This window comes from Ranitomeya imitator, chromosome 2, assembly GCF_032444005.1.
Source record: "Ranitomeya imitator isolate aRanImi1 chromosome 2, aRanImi1.pri, whole genome shotgun sequence".
NCBI classification, from domain to species: Eukaryota; Metazoa; Chordata; class Amphibia; order Anura; family Dendrobatidae; genus Ranitomeya; species Ranitomeya imitator.
The window spans coordinates 534,062,997-534,078,652 of NC_091283.1; the positions used below are offsets into that span (position 1 = coordinate 534,062,997).

The 15,656-nt window shown below is 43.4% G+C and overlaps 1 protein-coding gene across 1 annotated transcript in view; it reads left to right on the top strand.

Annotated features, from left to right (window-relative positions):
* The first annotated feature begins 7,492 nt into the window (after positions 1-7,492).
* LOC138664860 (amine oxidase [copper-containing] 3-like) overlaps positions 7,493-15,656 on the top strand; it is a 46,725-nt gene continuing 38,561 nt past the window's right edge. The window contains exon 1 of the mRNA XM_069751869.1: positions 7,493-9,159. Coding sequence (XP_069607970.1) covers positions 7,578-9,159 — 1,582 coding nt within the window. The 5' untranslated portion in view covers positions 7,493-7,577. The remainder of the gene's footprint in view (positions 9,160-15,656) is intronic.

Sequence of the window (15,656 nt, forward strand, 5' to 3'; positions counted from 1 at the left end):
TGATGACGACCTTTGACTGTCTTAGTGCAGGAATGAATGTGTCGCATGGATTTATGTCTTTTTACATCAACTAAGGAACTTGCCCCTCAGACTATGAGGGGTCATCACAACAGAACCAGACCCCAATCAGAGGACAATAAAACATTCCTTATCTAAGAACTGGTCCAATATTTATGGACATAACTGTTTATCACTCATGGTAATTCTGCTTCATGTCACCTGTCTTATCCATGTTTTTTTTTCTGTGCTATGTTGTGCATAAATATGTAATTCTTCAGAATTTCTTTTAGTCTTTGCCTGATGAAGAGACCTGTGTTGTCTCGAAAGCTTGCAATTTGTTTCCATCTTTTCAGTTAGCCATTGAAAGGTATTATAACGGTCAGAGCAGGGGAAAGAGAGTGGACCCTCTGGACCGTGGAAAGACCTACCCCTGGGCGAGCGGACCTAATGATGATCCGACCCCTATACAGGGACCATCAGGGGCAGGCCCAAAGGTCACTTACCCATGGTGGAAGTACCAAGAAGGACGGCTCCAAAAAGGAAGGAAGGAGAGACAGAAGGCTTTGAGAGTAGGCTCCAACAGGGGACCCGGGTAGACTGAGGACTGACCGGAGAGCAAGAAAGCCAGAACGGAGTGAGGCTGTGGAAAACAAAAGGTGACGTTAGAAACAAGGAAAGGGAATAACAGAAAACTAGAGGGGGATCCTAAAGAGACTAAAAGGAACAAAAACGGAGGAAGCAAAGCCAAGCACAGAACCAGATGGAATTGAGTACAAAGCACTAGCACAGGAAGGAAGGGCCAGAAGCACTAGCAAAGCTATGACAATCAGGCACCTAGATGCAGGGCAGACTGCCTCTTATAGCAGAGGCAGAAGCAGGATTGGCTGCTGGAATTACTGACCTTGGTGACCCCAGGAAGAAGAATTAGAAAAGATGCGCCTGCGCCTTCTGGAGAATCCAGAGCGCCTGCGCAGACACAGCATTCCCCCAGGGGAGCAAGGCACCGGAAGTGAAGGGGAGGCATTGGCGCACCCGGACCCAGAAGTAGAGCGCCGGGAACGCGCCGCTGCAGGGAAGGAGAGAGCGGCGTGCGCAGACAACAGAGCGACTGGAGCGCGCAGCAGCGGCAGCAGACACCACAGCAGGGAAGTAGGAGCGGACGCGCCCGGGCCCAGCAGCAGGAAAGCGGCGACGCGCAGCAGCGGTAACAGTTATCAACCACTGAGGACTCTCGATTCTAAATATTTTAATATTAAGTGATAACAGTTAAAGGGGTTGACCAGGCTTAGCATAAAGTCTGCCTTCATTCTGTGACTGCAGACCAAGATCAAGCGATCATGCAACCGCAGGTATGTGATATGTATACTCCCAACTTCATTCCTACTAGACGTGCGCAGCCTCACTTGTATTGAGCAAGGATGCAAATGTCTAGTAGGAATGTGGTCCGAAGTATGCATATCGCATATTTGCAGTCACAAGACTGGACTCACTGCTGGTACCAGAGAATCCTCACAGTGTGCGCTGCGCACGATGAGAGAATTCACGAGTTTGCAGTCAAATAGTGATTATATACAGTACAGACCAAAAGTTTGGACACACCTTCTCATTTTAAAGATTTTTCTGTATTTTCATGACTATGAAAATTGTACATTCACACTGAAGGCATCAAAACTATGAATTAACACATGTGGAATTATATACTTAACAAAAAAAATGAAACAACCGAAAATATGTGTTATATTCTAGGTTCTGCAAAGTAGCCACCTTTTGCTTTGCACACTCTTGATGAGCTTCAAGAGGTAGTCCCTGGGATCAACAATCTTGAAGGAGTTTCCAGAGATGCTTAGCACTTGTTGGCCCTTTTGCCTTCACTCTGCGGTCCAGCTCACCCCAAACCATCTCGATTGGGTTCAGGTCTGGTGACTGTGGAGGCCAGGTCATCTGGCGTAGCACCCCATCACTCTCCTTCTTGGTCAAATAGCCCTTACACAGCCTGGATGTGTGTTTGGGGTCATTGTCCTGTTGAAAAATAAATGATGGTCCAACTAAACGCAAGCCGGATGGAATAGCATGCCGCTGCAAGATACTGTGGTAGCCATGCTGGTTCAGTATGCCTTCAATTTTGAATAAATCCCCAACAGTGTCACCAGCAAAGCACCCCCACACCATCACACTTCCTCCTCCATGCTTCACCTTTTCTGTGTCGCACTGGGAACCAAAGATCTTAAACTTGGACCATTATGTTATGCTGTAAGAATCAGGCTGCACTCGGATGTCACCCGAGTGCAGTCCTATAGTGAGTGTGACAATTCACAGGAGGAAAACGGGAAGTGGACCCTCTAGACCGCGACGACGAACCCCTCACGGACGAGCTGACCAGATGGACCGCCCCCTATACACGGAGAGTTAGGGGCAGGCCCGTGAGGGACTATCGCCATGGAAGCTGGAGGACCAGGACGGGAGAAGACCAAGAAGAGGCGGAGATAGTAGGACCACAGAGTTATGCTATAATAATCAGGCTGCACTCAGATGTCACCCGAGTGCAGTCCTATAGAGAGTACTGCAGAGACTCAGGACTGATGGGTACACTGCAGCAGTACAGGGACTGGCGGAGGAACTGAGGAAAACGCAGAGGCTAGCAGGATACAGGAGGAACACAGGATTGGCAGGACTCGGCAGGAACACAGGACTGGCAGGACACGGCAGGAACAAAGGACAGACAGGCTAAACCTAAAGTCAGAGGGGAAGCGAACTTCACAGAGACTAAGAGCGGCCAGGAACACCTGAAGGAAACAAATGATAACCAGGCACACAGGGACAGCAGGAAGCAGTTTAAATACCTATAGGCAGGGTAGCACTTCCAGGTAACAGACCTCCAGTACCATAGAGAGGACAATAAGGAGAACCGACCTGAGGGTATTAGTCCTCCAAGACCATAGAGTAGACAGAAGATCAGAAGTGCACACGCGCAGCACTGAACCTGGTATGCGCGCGCGCACGAGAAGCAGAGTCCGGGAGCGAGCGCGGAGAAAAAGACGCTGACTGGGGAGGCGGCAGCAACGGTATGACACATCCCTGTGTTCCCTGTGTTCTTTAGCCCAAACAAGTCTCTTCTGCTTGTTGCCTGTCCTTAGCAGTGGTTTCCTAGCAGCTATTTTACCATGAAGCCCTGCTACACAAAGTCTCCTCTTAACAGTTGTTGTAGAGATGTGTCTGCTGCTAGAACTCTGTGTGGCATTGACCTGGTCTCTAATCTGAGCTGCTGTTAACCTGCGATTTCTGAGGCTGGTGACTCGGATAAACTTATCCTCAGAAGCAGAGGTTACTCTTGGTCTTCCTTTCCTGGGGCGGTCCTCATGTGAGCCAGTTTCTTTGTAGCGCTTGATGGTTTTTGCCACTGCACTTAGGGACTCTTTCAAAGTTTGCCCAATTTTTCGGACTGACTGAACTTCATTTCTTAAAGTAATGATGACCACTCGTTTTTCTTTACTTAGCTGCTTTTTTCTTGCCATAATACAAATTCTAACAGTCTATTCAGTAGGACTATCAGCTGTGTATCCACCAGACTTCTGCACAACACAACTGATGGTCCCAACCCCATTTATAAGGCAAGAAATCCCACTTATTAAACCTGACAGGGCACACCTGTGAAGTAAAAACCATTTCCGGTGACTACCTCTTGAAGCTCATCAAGAGAATGCCAAGAGTGTACAAAGCAGTCATCAAAGCAAAAGGTGGCTACTTTGAAGAACCTAGAATATAAGACATATTTTCAGTTGTTTCACACTTTTTTGTTAAGTATATAATTCCACATGTATTAATTCATAATTTTGATGCCTTCAGTGTGAATGTACAACTTCCATAGTCATGAAAATACAGAAAAATCTTTAAATGAGGTGTGTCCAAACTTTTGGTCTGTACTGTATGTATATACCCAATAACCTGGGAGCAGTATATTGATCTGTATAAGAACATAGATTATAATGGGTGTGCGTGTATACGTGTCTCCGGTATGTGTGCAAATTGTCACCACACATACTGGAAACGCTGACATGTGAAGGGGGACCTTACTGTGCATCTGTGCAACCTCCGTGCCTGCTGCCATCAAATCTATTTGCAGGTCTTAAGGCAGCCGATGCTAACGTTTTTCTGCCATGACCCTGTTTTGTAGCCAATGTTCATTTTACTTGAGACGACCCATAAACTGTGTATGTGGCTCTATAGCTGCAGCATAGTATTGCTTAAACTTTGTGTCATTCATTACTGTTACCAGCAGGGGCAGTACAGTACCAAACAAAGTTGTAAAATTCAGCTCTCTATTGCATACAAGTCAGTATGATGAGAAATTTCATAGCAAGTTGTTCACATGTGGAGATAGGTCAAAGGTCTCATACATAATTAACTATCTCTCATAGCCAGAGATAAGTGATAATTACCGCTCTGTACTACTGCAAATAAGTAAATTACATAATTGTACAAGAAATTTGAGGTAAGCGCAGGGTTAGGCCTCATTAAAAGGTTTGTGGGGGCTTTTTTACAACTGAGAAATTATCTATTTTTTTCTTTTGTTCAATCCATATTTCACTTTTGTCTAGGGTTGAGCGAACCCAAATGTAAAGTTCAGGATTCGTGTCTGGTGCCAAGTTCTGAACACAGACTTTTCCCAGAAGTTCATTTTTCTGTTTGGGTTCAGTGTCAAATAAAGTTTGGCTGCACTTTAGCTTTTCAACAATAAACAAGATTTTAGGTTGTGGGTACTTCCCGAGCCACCACAGCAATGCCAAGTACTGGCATGGCTGTGATTGGCCGGCACAACATGTGACCTTGGCTGCATAAATCATGGGTGGCGGGTGCCATTGTGCTCTGACAAGCATAGGGACAGAGCGCTGCTCAATTGAGGGACAGTGTAAAATAGATTTAAAAAAATGATGTGGGGTCACCCCTATTTTTAATAACCAGCCAAAGAAAAGCAATATCTATAGACCTTCCCAGTCTATTAATATCATCCCTGAGCTGTTTGCTGTGCCTTCACTGGTCATTAAAATTTAGAGAGGACCCTAAAAACATGACATCAGAAAGCTGGGGACTGATATTAATAGATTGGGAAGATCCATGGATATTGGCCCCTTCCAACCCTCAGTCACCGCAGAAATGGCGCTGGAGAATAGCCTCGGCTCTTCTTGATTGCCCTGGTGTGGTGGCAATCAGGGTAATAGTTTTGAAGGTTGAGGTCTGCTGGAAGCCCAAGGGTTGGTAATGAAGAGATTTCTATCAGACACCACCAGTACCCTATATTTCAAAAAAAAACTTTTTACTGTGTGCTGATTTGAATAAATGCTCCCTGACATTCCCTGGTTCACCCATTTATTAAAAAAGAATCCCCTCAGCTCTGACATAATCCATTGTGGTCCCACAACGTCCAGCTATTCTCTGCTGCAACCTATTGAGCGTTGTCCTCAGAACGACGCTCCATAGGTCACTCCTGGTCATGTCTTACAGATGATGACTTTACTAATATCATCGCACATGAGACATGACCGAGAGTGACCTATGTAGCCTCATTCTCAGAATAATCCTCCATAGCTTGCAAAGGATAATCACTGGACGTCGTGGGAACTAAAATTGATTATCATGGAGCTGTGAGTATTTTTTTTTTCCGTGTGCTTTTTAACCCCTGGGCTTCATGCTAGTTGACATTACACAGTTGACATCAACCCCCAAAATGATTACCCTGATTGTCCTGGTGTGGTGGCAAAGTGCCAGAATTGGTGCATCTAATGGATACGCCATTTTTGGGGAGGCTGAGGGCTAGTCTTATTAGGCTGGGAAGAGGCTAATATCCATGGCCCTTCCCAGCCTACTAGTATCAGCCCCAAGCTGTCTGCTTTATCGTAGATGTGTGCTGGACTAAAGTTAGTCCGCAACCGACGAACCCAAACATCCATGAATCTGCTCATCTATAGTTTTGTCTTTTGCTTTTCTTATATGAAAAAACAAATCCAAACTTCTAACTATTGAACAGTAAGAAACAAACTTGTATGGTATCCGTTTGCTGTTCGTTTTTCGCCACTGTGGTCAAATACCACTAAGGATAACGTGCAAGAGTTTGTATGTTCTCCGTGTGTTTGTGTGGGTATCCGATTACACTTCAAAGACAAACTGATAGGGAATTTAGATAGTGAGCCCCAATGGGGACAGCGATTGTAACATAAGTGAGGGAAAAAAAATACATAAATATTGATTAGTTATATTACTTCCCTATGTATTTTCAGAGTGTATATTTTCCAGTGTTGCCACTAACAAGAAGATAGCTTCTCTTAAATATGTCTGAAAGGCCTTCTGTTCTTTCGAAAAACTTTACATAAATCAATAGTACAAGAGAGCATAAGAAACATTGAAATATAGCTAATCAGGTAAATATGATTCTTTCTCCACTTACGAGAGTCTTCTTTCCCTCCTCCTCCGCCATCCACACTCTTAAAAATAAAAACAGCTTAAATACATATTTCTAAAAGCAAAATCAACTGCTAGCACAGTGAGGTTCCAGGCTACACCTGCTATTATACTATATGGAGAGGAGTGAAGAGCACCCAGCACAGTGACAAACAGGCAGACTCATCCTATTGCATCTTCAAGTAACTGTTTAACTTCACTCCAGTGCTGCAGTCACAGCTACACAGCTAAGTACTGCTGTATAATGCTTTCAATGCTGCTGCTTCTCTCTGTGTGTTACAAAGGCAATGGGAACATTATAGCAGCTAGCCCCCGCCCACTTGCTGGGAAAAGCGGCTTAAAAAATGTAAGATACAAGTCAAATAATGGCCAGAAACCGTGTTCCTCATGAACTCACACAACACACCACAGCCTATTCTGAAAGGTTAGCTGAAACAACAGGTAAATTTGAAAGAGTTGTAAGAAAATGATAATTTAGTGGGAGCATAAAGTAAAACAGATTGTAAAAACGATTCCTTGTACTTGTTCGCTGCTCTCCTCACTTACATTCAGACAGTTTTTTATCCCCCCCTGCACTTGATGAGAGGCAGATGCAGAGAGTGTCATAAACATTGTTGGACATCAGGTTCTAAAGGATTTTGCACGACCATTCACAGAATTTATGGCAACAGCTGAATGAACAAAAGTAACTTTTAATATATTTCTTTATAAGCAGGGACATAGTTAAACTGGACTGACATGATATAATATGTATAACATTATGGATGCGGACTTTACACTAAAAATAAAAAGACATTTAACACTGTTTTAAAACAAAATTTATTTGTGAGTGATTTAATCCTAAGTACATTGTTGTATCCCTTAATGTTTCCTACATCTTCACGTTTCAAGACTGTATTTGTAAAGTCACGGCTGGATAGGTTACAGACTAGGGTTAATCAAAAAGGATAAAAACAAATCACATAATCTATTCTTCAGCATCTAGTTCCTTTCCTCCTCCCAGTTTTCTTGTAGGATCCAGCAAGTTAAATAGGCAGGATTGAGTGGTAGAAATTTCTTCTTAGCCAAGGCACGGAGTTCAAACCCTTACACTGGAGGACCCGATGGTTTAATGCAAGGCAAACATGAATGTTAAAATAGTCACTACGCTTCTGATCCTGGCAGTTGTCACAATTTTAGCTTTAGTTTCTGTACTTCTCTTTGGATCCAGATTGAAATCTTGTAATTCTGGGAATCAGAAAACATCTGTTTTCAAGCACAGTGATCAGAGTTTGGTGTTTGCAGACCTAACACCTGAAGAACTGGCCCAGGTAGTGGATTATCTTAAGAAGAGCATCAATGAGAATCTAGTGGACATCTCTAATGCTGACCCTTCTTCCAACTGCATATATTCGGTGGAACTACTGCCTCCCAGCAAGCAGGATGCTTTATCTTACCTGGACAAAGGAGGACCTAAACCCCGGAGAGAAGCAATGGCTGTTGTTTATTTTGGAAGTCATTCAGAACCTGAAATTAAGGAGTTTGTGGTGGGACCTCTTCCAAATCCTACATACAGGAATGATGTTACACTTCAGAGATATAAAAACAAACTACTTTATCATCGTAGACCAGTCATTGGCAGCGAGTACAATCAAATACGAAAGCACCTTCTTTTTAAAGAATACAGCAAGGCAAAAAGTTTCCTCAAGGAAGTATTGGGCCATAATGAATCCAACACTGAATCTCTCACTGCTTTGACTGGTGCTCCAAGAGGTTTTGTATCTGGAGAGCGGAAAACCTGGTTTGGTATCTTCTTTAACACACAAGGTAGTGGATATTTCCTGCATCCAACTGGGTTAGAAATTTTATTGAACCATAAGGACCTTAACTATAGTAAGTGGAGTGTGGAAAGAGTGTTTTATAATGGTGAGTACTTTGAGAGTTTGTCTAAATTAGAGGAGAAATATAAGAAGGGACATTTGAAGGTAGTGAAATTGAAAATGCCACATCTTGAGAATAACATCGCTTCTCTGAAATCCCCAAAAAGTTCAGTCTCTGATATTCCTAGGCAGTATGAACCACAAGGTGCTCGATATAGCGTGAAGAACAACCAGGTGCTCTTCCAACACTGGAGTTTTGCATTTGGGATTAATGTAAATAGAGGACTCAGGTTATATGATATCAAGTTTAAGGGGGAAAGGATAGTGTATGAGCTTAGCATCCAAGAAACTATCTCTGTGTATGGGTCAAATGCTCCTACTGGAATGACAACAAGGTACATGGATGGACACTTTGGCATTGGTCGTTCTTCCTTCCAGTTGGTTCGTGGCATTGACTGTCCCTATTTTGCTACATTCATAGATACCCATTACTTGCTTGACTCAGACAGCTCTGTTCTTAACAAAGGATCCATTTGCATATTTGAACTCAACTCCGGTATTCCTTTGAGACGGCATTTCTCAAGTCTTGGATCTTCTTACTATGGTGGATTGGCCAACACTGTTTTGATTATTAGAACCATTGCCTCTATTGGAAACTATGATTATGTGTTTGACTTTATGTTCTATCAAAATGGAGCTATTGAGTCAAAAGTTCATGCAACAGGATATATAAGTACAACTTTTTTCACGGATGCCGGGCTGCAACATGGAAATAGAGTGGGGCCTCATACTCTGGGGACCATCCATACACATTTTATAAACTATAAGGTGGACATGGATGTTGGAGGTAAGGAAACTTCTCTCTTTATATATTTAACCTCTTAATCCTTAATCTTTTAACAATCAGTAGATGCTTCACAACAACTTATCATCCAAACCGAAAGTAGAGCTTATTTTGGCTAAAGCTAAAAGGCAACACTTGTGCCAAAAGAAGATTAGTGTTTTCATATTGTGATCTTGCATCTAATGACTGTCAATCAATGCGGTTTCACTGTGACCCATGACCTACCACAACAGGATCATCTAACATGCTACATTGCCACAAGTGTCAAGGCAATTTGCCTGCGACTTATTATTTTTGTGCGACTTGATTGCAACTTGCCTGAATTTTACTGCCAAGTAGCAGCTCTAGAATATTTGCTCAGCAATAACTCACAGACCAGCTGCAAAAATATTCTTGGTTGGCAAGTTTCCTGAGATTTCCTGTCACAAAACCAGAGTTGTGGTTTAGTTCTAGCCTTACTGCATTGGCAGCAACATCAGGGTTAAACTTCAGTAATGAAATAGACAATATTATTGGTATCACAATTCCCCTGTATTCCCTACATGAGAGAGCAGCCAAGTGACCACAAGCTTCCGATTTATTGCCCACTCATGCTGGGAAAACAGGTGAATCGTGACCGTGTGCACATTGCACACAGTCACAATTTGGCAATCTGCAGTCACATAGAGTGACTGCAGATATTTGCCCACAGCCTGGGAAAATCTTTTAAATGTGCAAAATGAGAAAAGATACTGCTTTTAGCTTTCAACCTAAAGAGATATAGGAAGTTGGGACAGATATAAAGTGCAGATTCTGTACACTGGACAAGGCTTTTGGATGTAGGAGGAATCTAAAGAGGCATTATGATCCTGTCACCCAGCCAAAATAAGTGTTAATAAATATATAACTACTGTAAGGTAAGCAAAGTAAGTAAAGATGCCCCTATTACTACCAAGTAGATGAAGCCGAGAAACTTGTCGTTAGTCTGCAGTATATTTAACTTTTAAAGGTTTACCATTCATGACTTTCTGTTCTCTAAGAGCCTGCGCTTGATAAAAAATACTATCAGTGTTAGGCTATGTGCACACGTTCAGGTTTTTTCACGTTTTTTCATGATAAAAACGCTATAAAAACTCATTAAAAATGCATACATTATACATCCTATCATTTAGAATGCATTCTGCATGTTTTGTGCACATGATGCGTTTTTTTCCACGAAAAAACGCATCGCGGTAAAAAAAATCAGCATGTTCATTAATTTTGCGGATTTTCAGCGTTTTTCCCGCTATTCTATGCATTTGGGGAAAAACGCATCAAAAACGCGGAAAAAAACGCATGCGGATTTCTGGCAGAAATGTCCGGGTTTTGTCAGGAAAATTTCTGCAAGAAATCCTGACGTGTGCACATACCCTTACTCTCTCCCAGAGTCCAGCACTTCCTCTCTGTCACTGCGGCAGTATCTGCTTACTGGCTACAGTGGTGATGATATGACTACAGTGCACATCACTGCTGCAGCCAGTCACTAAGTATAGCACACATCAATGCAACAACTAATCACTAAGCTCTGCACATATTGTTGCAGCGATGCAGTTACTCATGAGCGATGACGTTACTGACATCATCGCTCATGAGTGGGAGTGACCTATGGAGCCTTGTTCTTAGAACAAATCTCCATAGCTTGCAGTAGAGAATCGCTGGATGTCATGGGAACCACAATGTATTATGCCAGATCTGTGGGGATTATTTTTTAATTATAAATGGTTGAACCAAGGAATGTGTCAGGGAGTCTTTATTCAAATAAACTTTTTTTTGTGTGTGTTTATTTTTAAATATGGATTTAGCAATGGGGGTTTCTGATAGACACCACTACATTGCTATCCCCTGGGCTTGATGCTACCTGACATTACATAGGTGACATCAACCCAAAAAACTATTACCCAGATTTCCATGGTGTGGTGGCAATCAGGAAGAGCCAAGGCTAAGTACCAGAATTGGTGCATCTAATGGATGCCTCATTTCTGGGGTGGCTGAGGGCTGGTCTTATTAGGCTGGGAAGGGGCCAATGTCCATGGCCCTTCCCAGCCTATTAGTATTAGTCCCAAGGTATCTGCTTTACCTTACTGGTTGTTAAAAGTAGGGGACCCCATGTCATTTTTTGGGAGTCCCCACATTTTTAATCAGTAAAGCAGACAACTGGAGGCTGATGTTAATAGGCTGGGAAGGGGACAATACCAATTCTAATAAGATAAGACCAGCTCACAGCTGTCTGCTGGACTAAAATTTGGATGAAACCAACGAACCCAAACATCCACGGCTCGGCTCATCTTGACTTTCGTTTTTGGATTTGTTTTTCATATAAGAAAAACAAAACTACCTATTGAACAGTCAGAAACAGATTGCACAAAAATAAAATGTTTATGGTATCCATTTGCTGTTCAGTTTTCACCACTGTGGTCCTGGGTTCAAATCCCAGCAAGGATAACATGTGCAAAAGTTTGTATGTAGTGATGAGCGAATATACTCGTTACTCGAGATTTCTCGAGCATGCTCAGGGGTCCTCCGAGTATTTTTTAGCGCTTGGAGATTTAGTTTTTCTTGCCGCAGCTGAATGATTTACATCTGTTAGCCAGCATAAGTACATGTGGGGATTCCCTAGCAACCAGGCAACCCCCACATGTACTTATGCTGGCTAACAGATGTAAATAATTTAGCTGCGGCAAGAAAAACTAAATCTCCGAGCACAAAAAAAATACTCGGAGGTCCCCCGAGCGTGCTCAAGAAATCTCAAGTAACGAGTATATTCGCTCATCACTGTTTGTATGTTCTCTTTGTGTTAGTGTGGGTATCCTTCCACACGTCAAAGACAAACTGATAGGGAATTAAGATAGTGAGTCGCAATGGTGACAGTGATGATAATATACATGAGTGAAATAAAAAAAAATACATAAATACTGATTGGTTGTATGACTTGCCTATGTATTTTCAGTTTGTACATTTGCCAGTGTCACCACATAGCATGTAACTAACGTCTCCTAAATATGTCTGCAAAGCTTTCTGTTCTTTCAGAAAACTTATACATAAATAGTACAAGTGAATAATGGAAACATTGAAATATATCTAATTAGAGAAATATGATTCTTTCTCCACTTATGAGAGACTTCATTCCCTCCTCCTCACTTCCTGAGCTCACCATTCCAGTCCCACTCAAAAAAAAAGGCATCCATATTGCTCAAAGCAAAATGATTTGCCAGCACAGTGAGGTAAGAGGCTACACCTGCTATTATGCCAGGGCAGGACTGGCAATTCTGGCAAATACCAGTAGGACCAATCCCTGTAGTGGGTCGCTTGATCAAGCAGCATGCATGTTAGGCATCATTAACTTGCCTTGCTGCACAGCTGAAACCAGCAGGACTAGGGGTGACGCGATATGTTGTTCCGTGCAGCCCCTTGGCACTGCTGATTTAATTTGTGCAGCGCTATCGTGTGTACAAGCAGCAGTTTTAAGCCTCCCAGCAGGCACCATTTAAAGAAGTTGGTCAAGTGCCGACCTGACCATGCCAGAATTGCAGATATGCCCACGCTGCAAGATGTGAGGGAGGGCATGTCTGCTAATCTCACGTCAACTGTCAGGCTGATTCCATGGAGAGGAGCTTCTTAAACAAGGTTAGCAGAGTGAGAGTGCCAGGGGGCTGGGGCAGGAGGTCTCTTAGGGTACCGTCACACTATAACATTTTGATCGCTACGACGGTACGATTCGTGACGTTCCAGCGATATCGTTACGATATCGCTGTGTCTGACACGCAGCAGCGATCAGGGATCCTGCTGAGAATCGTACGTCGTAGCAGATCGTATGGAACTTTCTTTCATCGCTGGATCTCCCGCTGTCATCGCTAGATCGGTGTGTGTGACACCGATCTAGCGATGCGATCCAGCAATGCGTTCGCTTGTAACCAGGGTAAACATCGGGTAACTAAGCGCAGGACCGCGCTTAGTTACCCGATGTTTACCCTGGTTACAAGCGTTAAACTAAAAAAAAACAAACAGCACATACTTACATTCTGGTGTCCGTCAGGTCCCTTGCCGTCTGCTTCCCGCACTGTGACTGCCGGCCGTAAAGTGAAAGCAGAGCACAGCGGCTGTGCTTTCACTTTCACTTTACGGCCGGCAGTCACTGAGTGCGGGAAGCAGACTGCAAGGGACCTGACGGACACCAGAATGTAAGTATGTGCTGTTTGTTTTTTTTTAGTTTAACACTTGTAACCAGGGTAAACATCGGGTAACTAAGCGCGGTCCTGCGCTTAGTTACCCGATGTTTACCCTGGTTACCCAGGGACCTCGGCATCGTTGGTCGCTGGAGAGCTGTCTGTGTGACAGCTCCCCAGCGACCACATTACGATTTACCTACGATCACGGCCAGGTCATATCGCTGGTCGTGATCGTAGGTAAATCGTATAGTGTGACGGTACCCTTAGGCTACTTTCACACATCAGGTTTTCAGTGTCAGGCTAAATCCGGCGAATGTTGGAAAAACTGGATCCGGCGCAGATTGTGAAAAACTGATGCGACGGATCCGTTTTTTTGACGGATCCGGCTAGCATATCTAGATTATTAGATAAAAAAAAAATTAGAGCATGCTCAGTTTAAAAAAAATGGATCAGGCCGCCGGGTCCGCCTTTTTCCGGATCCGGCACCTTCCGGCTCCCATAGGCTTCCATTCTAGCAAACAGCTGGAGGCGCCGGCACCGGCGCTTGAGGCTTTTTCACCGGAGACAAAAAACGTTGCTATGGACGTTTTTTCAAGAAACCGGAAGCGGCAGATTTGCCGGATCCGGCGAAAACCGGACGAAACGCAATGTCATCCGATGCAATCCGACACTAATGCAAGTCTATGGGAAAAAAACCTGATCCGGCGGCAACATTCGCCTGATCCGGTTTTTTGAAAATTAGCCGGATTTAGCCTGACACTGAAAACCTGATGTGTGAAAGTAGCCTTACAGGGACGGATCTTTCCTTGTCTGGTGTCTGTAGTTGCTCTGGGGCACTTATTGCTCAGCTTGAAACTTGACACAGATCCTGTTGCACTGCCAGGGGGAGTAATCAGCCCTAGTGTTACCCCATCTGTGTGTAAGTTCAAGCTGCCAGAGACATAGCTACGGTTTGGGTTCCAAGGGGGGGTGAAACTTCTGAGTGGGCCCCTAACCAGGTAACCTTGATTACAACTGAGTGATGCACCCTAATAGTAGATGTAGGCGAACCTCAGCAGATGACCGCGCAGTTGCTGAAAATAATCTTGATACAAAGACCAACATGGATATTACCACCATATGGTCAGTGTTAGATACCAGTCCTACAGAACATATAAGAGATCGCAGTAGAGTTATAGATAGTAATTTACAGTTGACGTTTTTTCTGATGGAATCATTCACTTTTCACGTCTTTTCCATTAAGCCCAGACTGACATTGCAACTTCTCCAACCAGGACTTGTCTGCAGAGATTACAACATAGACACATTTCACGTCTCATATTTCCAGCCCCATCACCATCTATTCCCAACCAGCACAAACTCATTATCCTGCTGATGCCCCAATACTGAGCCGCTGCTGCCTTATGTGTCCCTATTACTGCACCTGATACCGTAATACTGAGCCGCTGCTGCCATATGTGTCCCTATTACTACACCTGCTGTGTGGAACAGTGTGCCTCTGGCTAGTAAAACAAACTTCTAGAATATAGTAATGTCATGTGCAAGTGCCCTAGAAAATAGTGCCCACATTTTACCCCCTAGAAACGTAGAAAGTAATATTGCCCTCTGTGTGTCCCTTTGACAATCACAGTAACCTGAGTTCCCCTATAACAATAAGTGCCAATTTTACATTTAATAATGCCCCTAGTCTCCCCCCTGTACAGCTCCCCTCTACACAGTATAATGCCCCCTCACTGTATAGTACCACCCACACAGTATATTGACCACTTAGTTGCCCACAAGCTGTTTAATGGCTTCAACACTGTATGATGGCCCTCTAACTGTAATTTCCACACTGTATGATGGCCCACTAGCTAGCCTCCATATAGTATAATGCACCAGAGAGTTCTCAATATAGTATAATGCACTCCCCATAGGCAGACTCTATATTGTATAAAGTACTCCTTATAGACAGACTCCATATTGTATAATGCACCTCCATAGGCAGTAGGCAGACTCTATATTGTATAAGGCACTCTCCATAGGCAGACTCTATATTGTATAATGCACCTCCCATAGGCAGACTCTATATTGTGTAATGCACGCCCCAAAGGCAGACTCTATATAGTATAATGCAGTCCCATTGCAGACTCTATAGTATATTGCACCCCCATAGGAAGACTCTATATATTACTGTATATATACAGTAGTTCCATATATTATATTATGTATGCCCTGTAGCCAGGTTGAGAAGTGATCAGTCAGTGCATATATCATAGTATACACAGTGCACAAACTACAGTGTACAGGATAATATGTCACTCATATATCCTATAT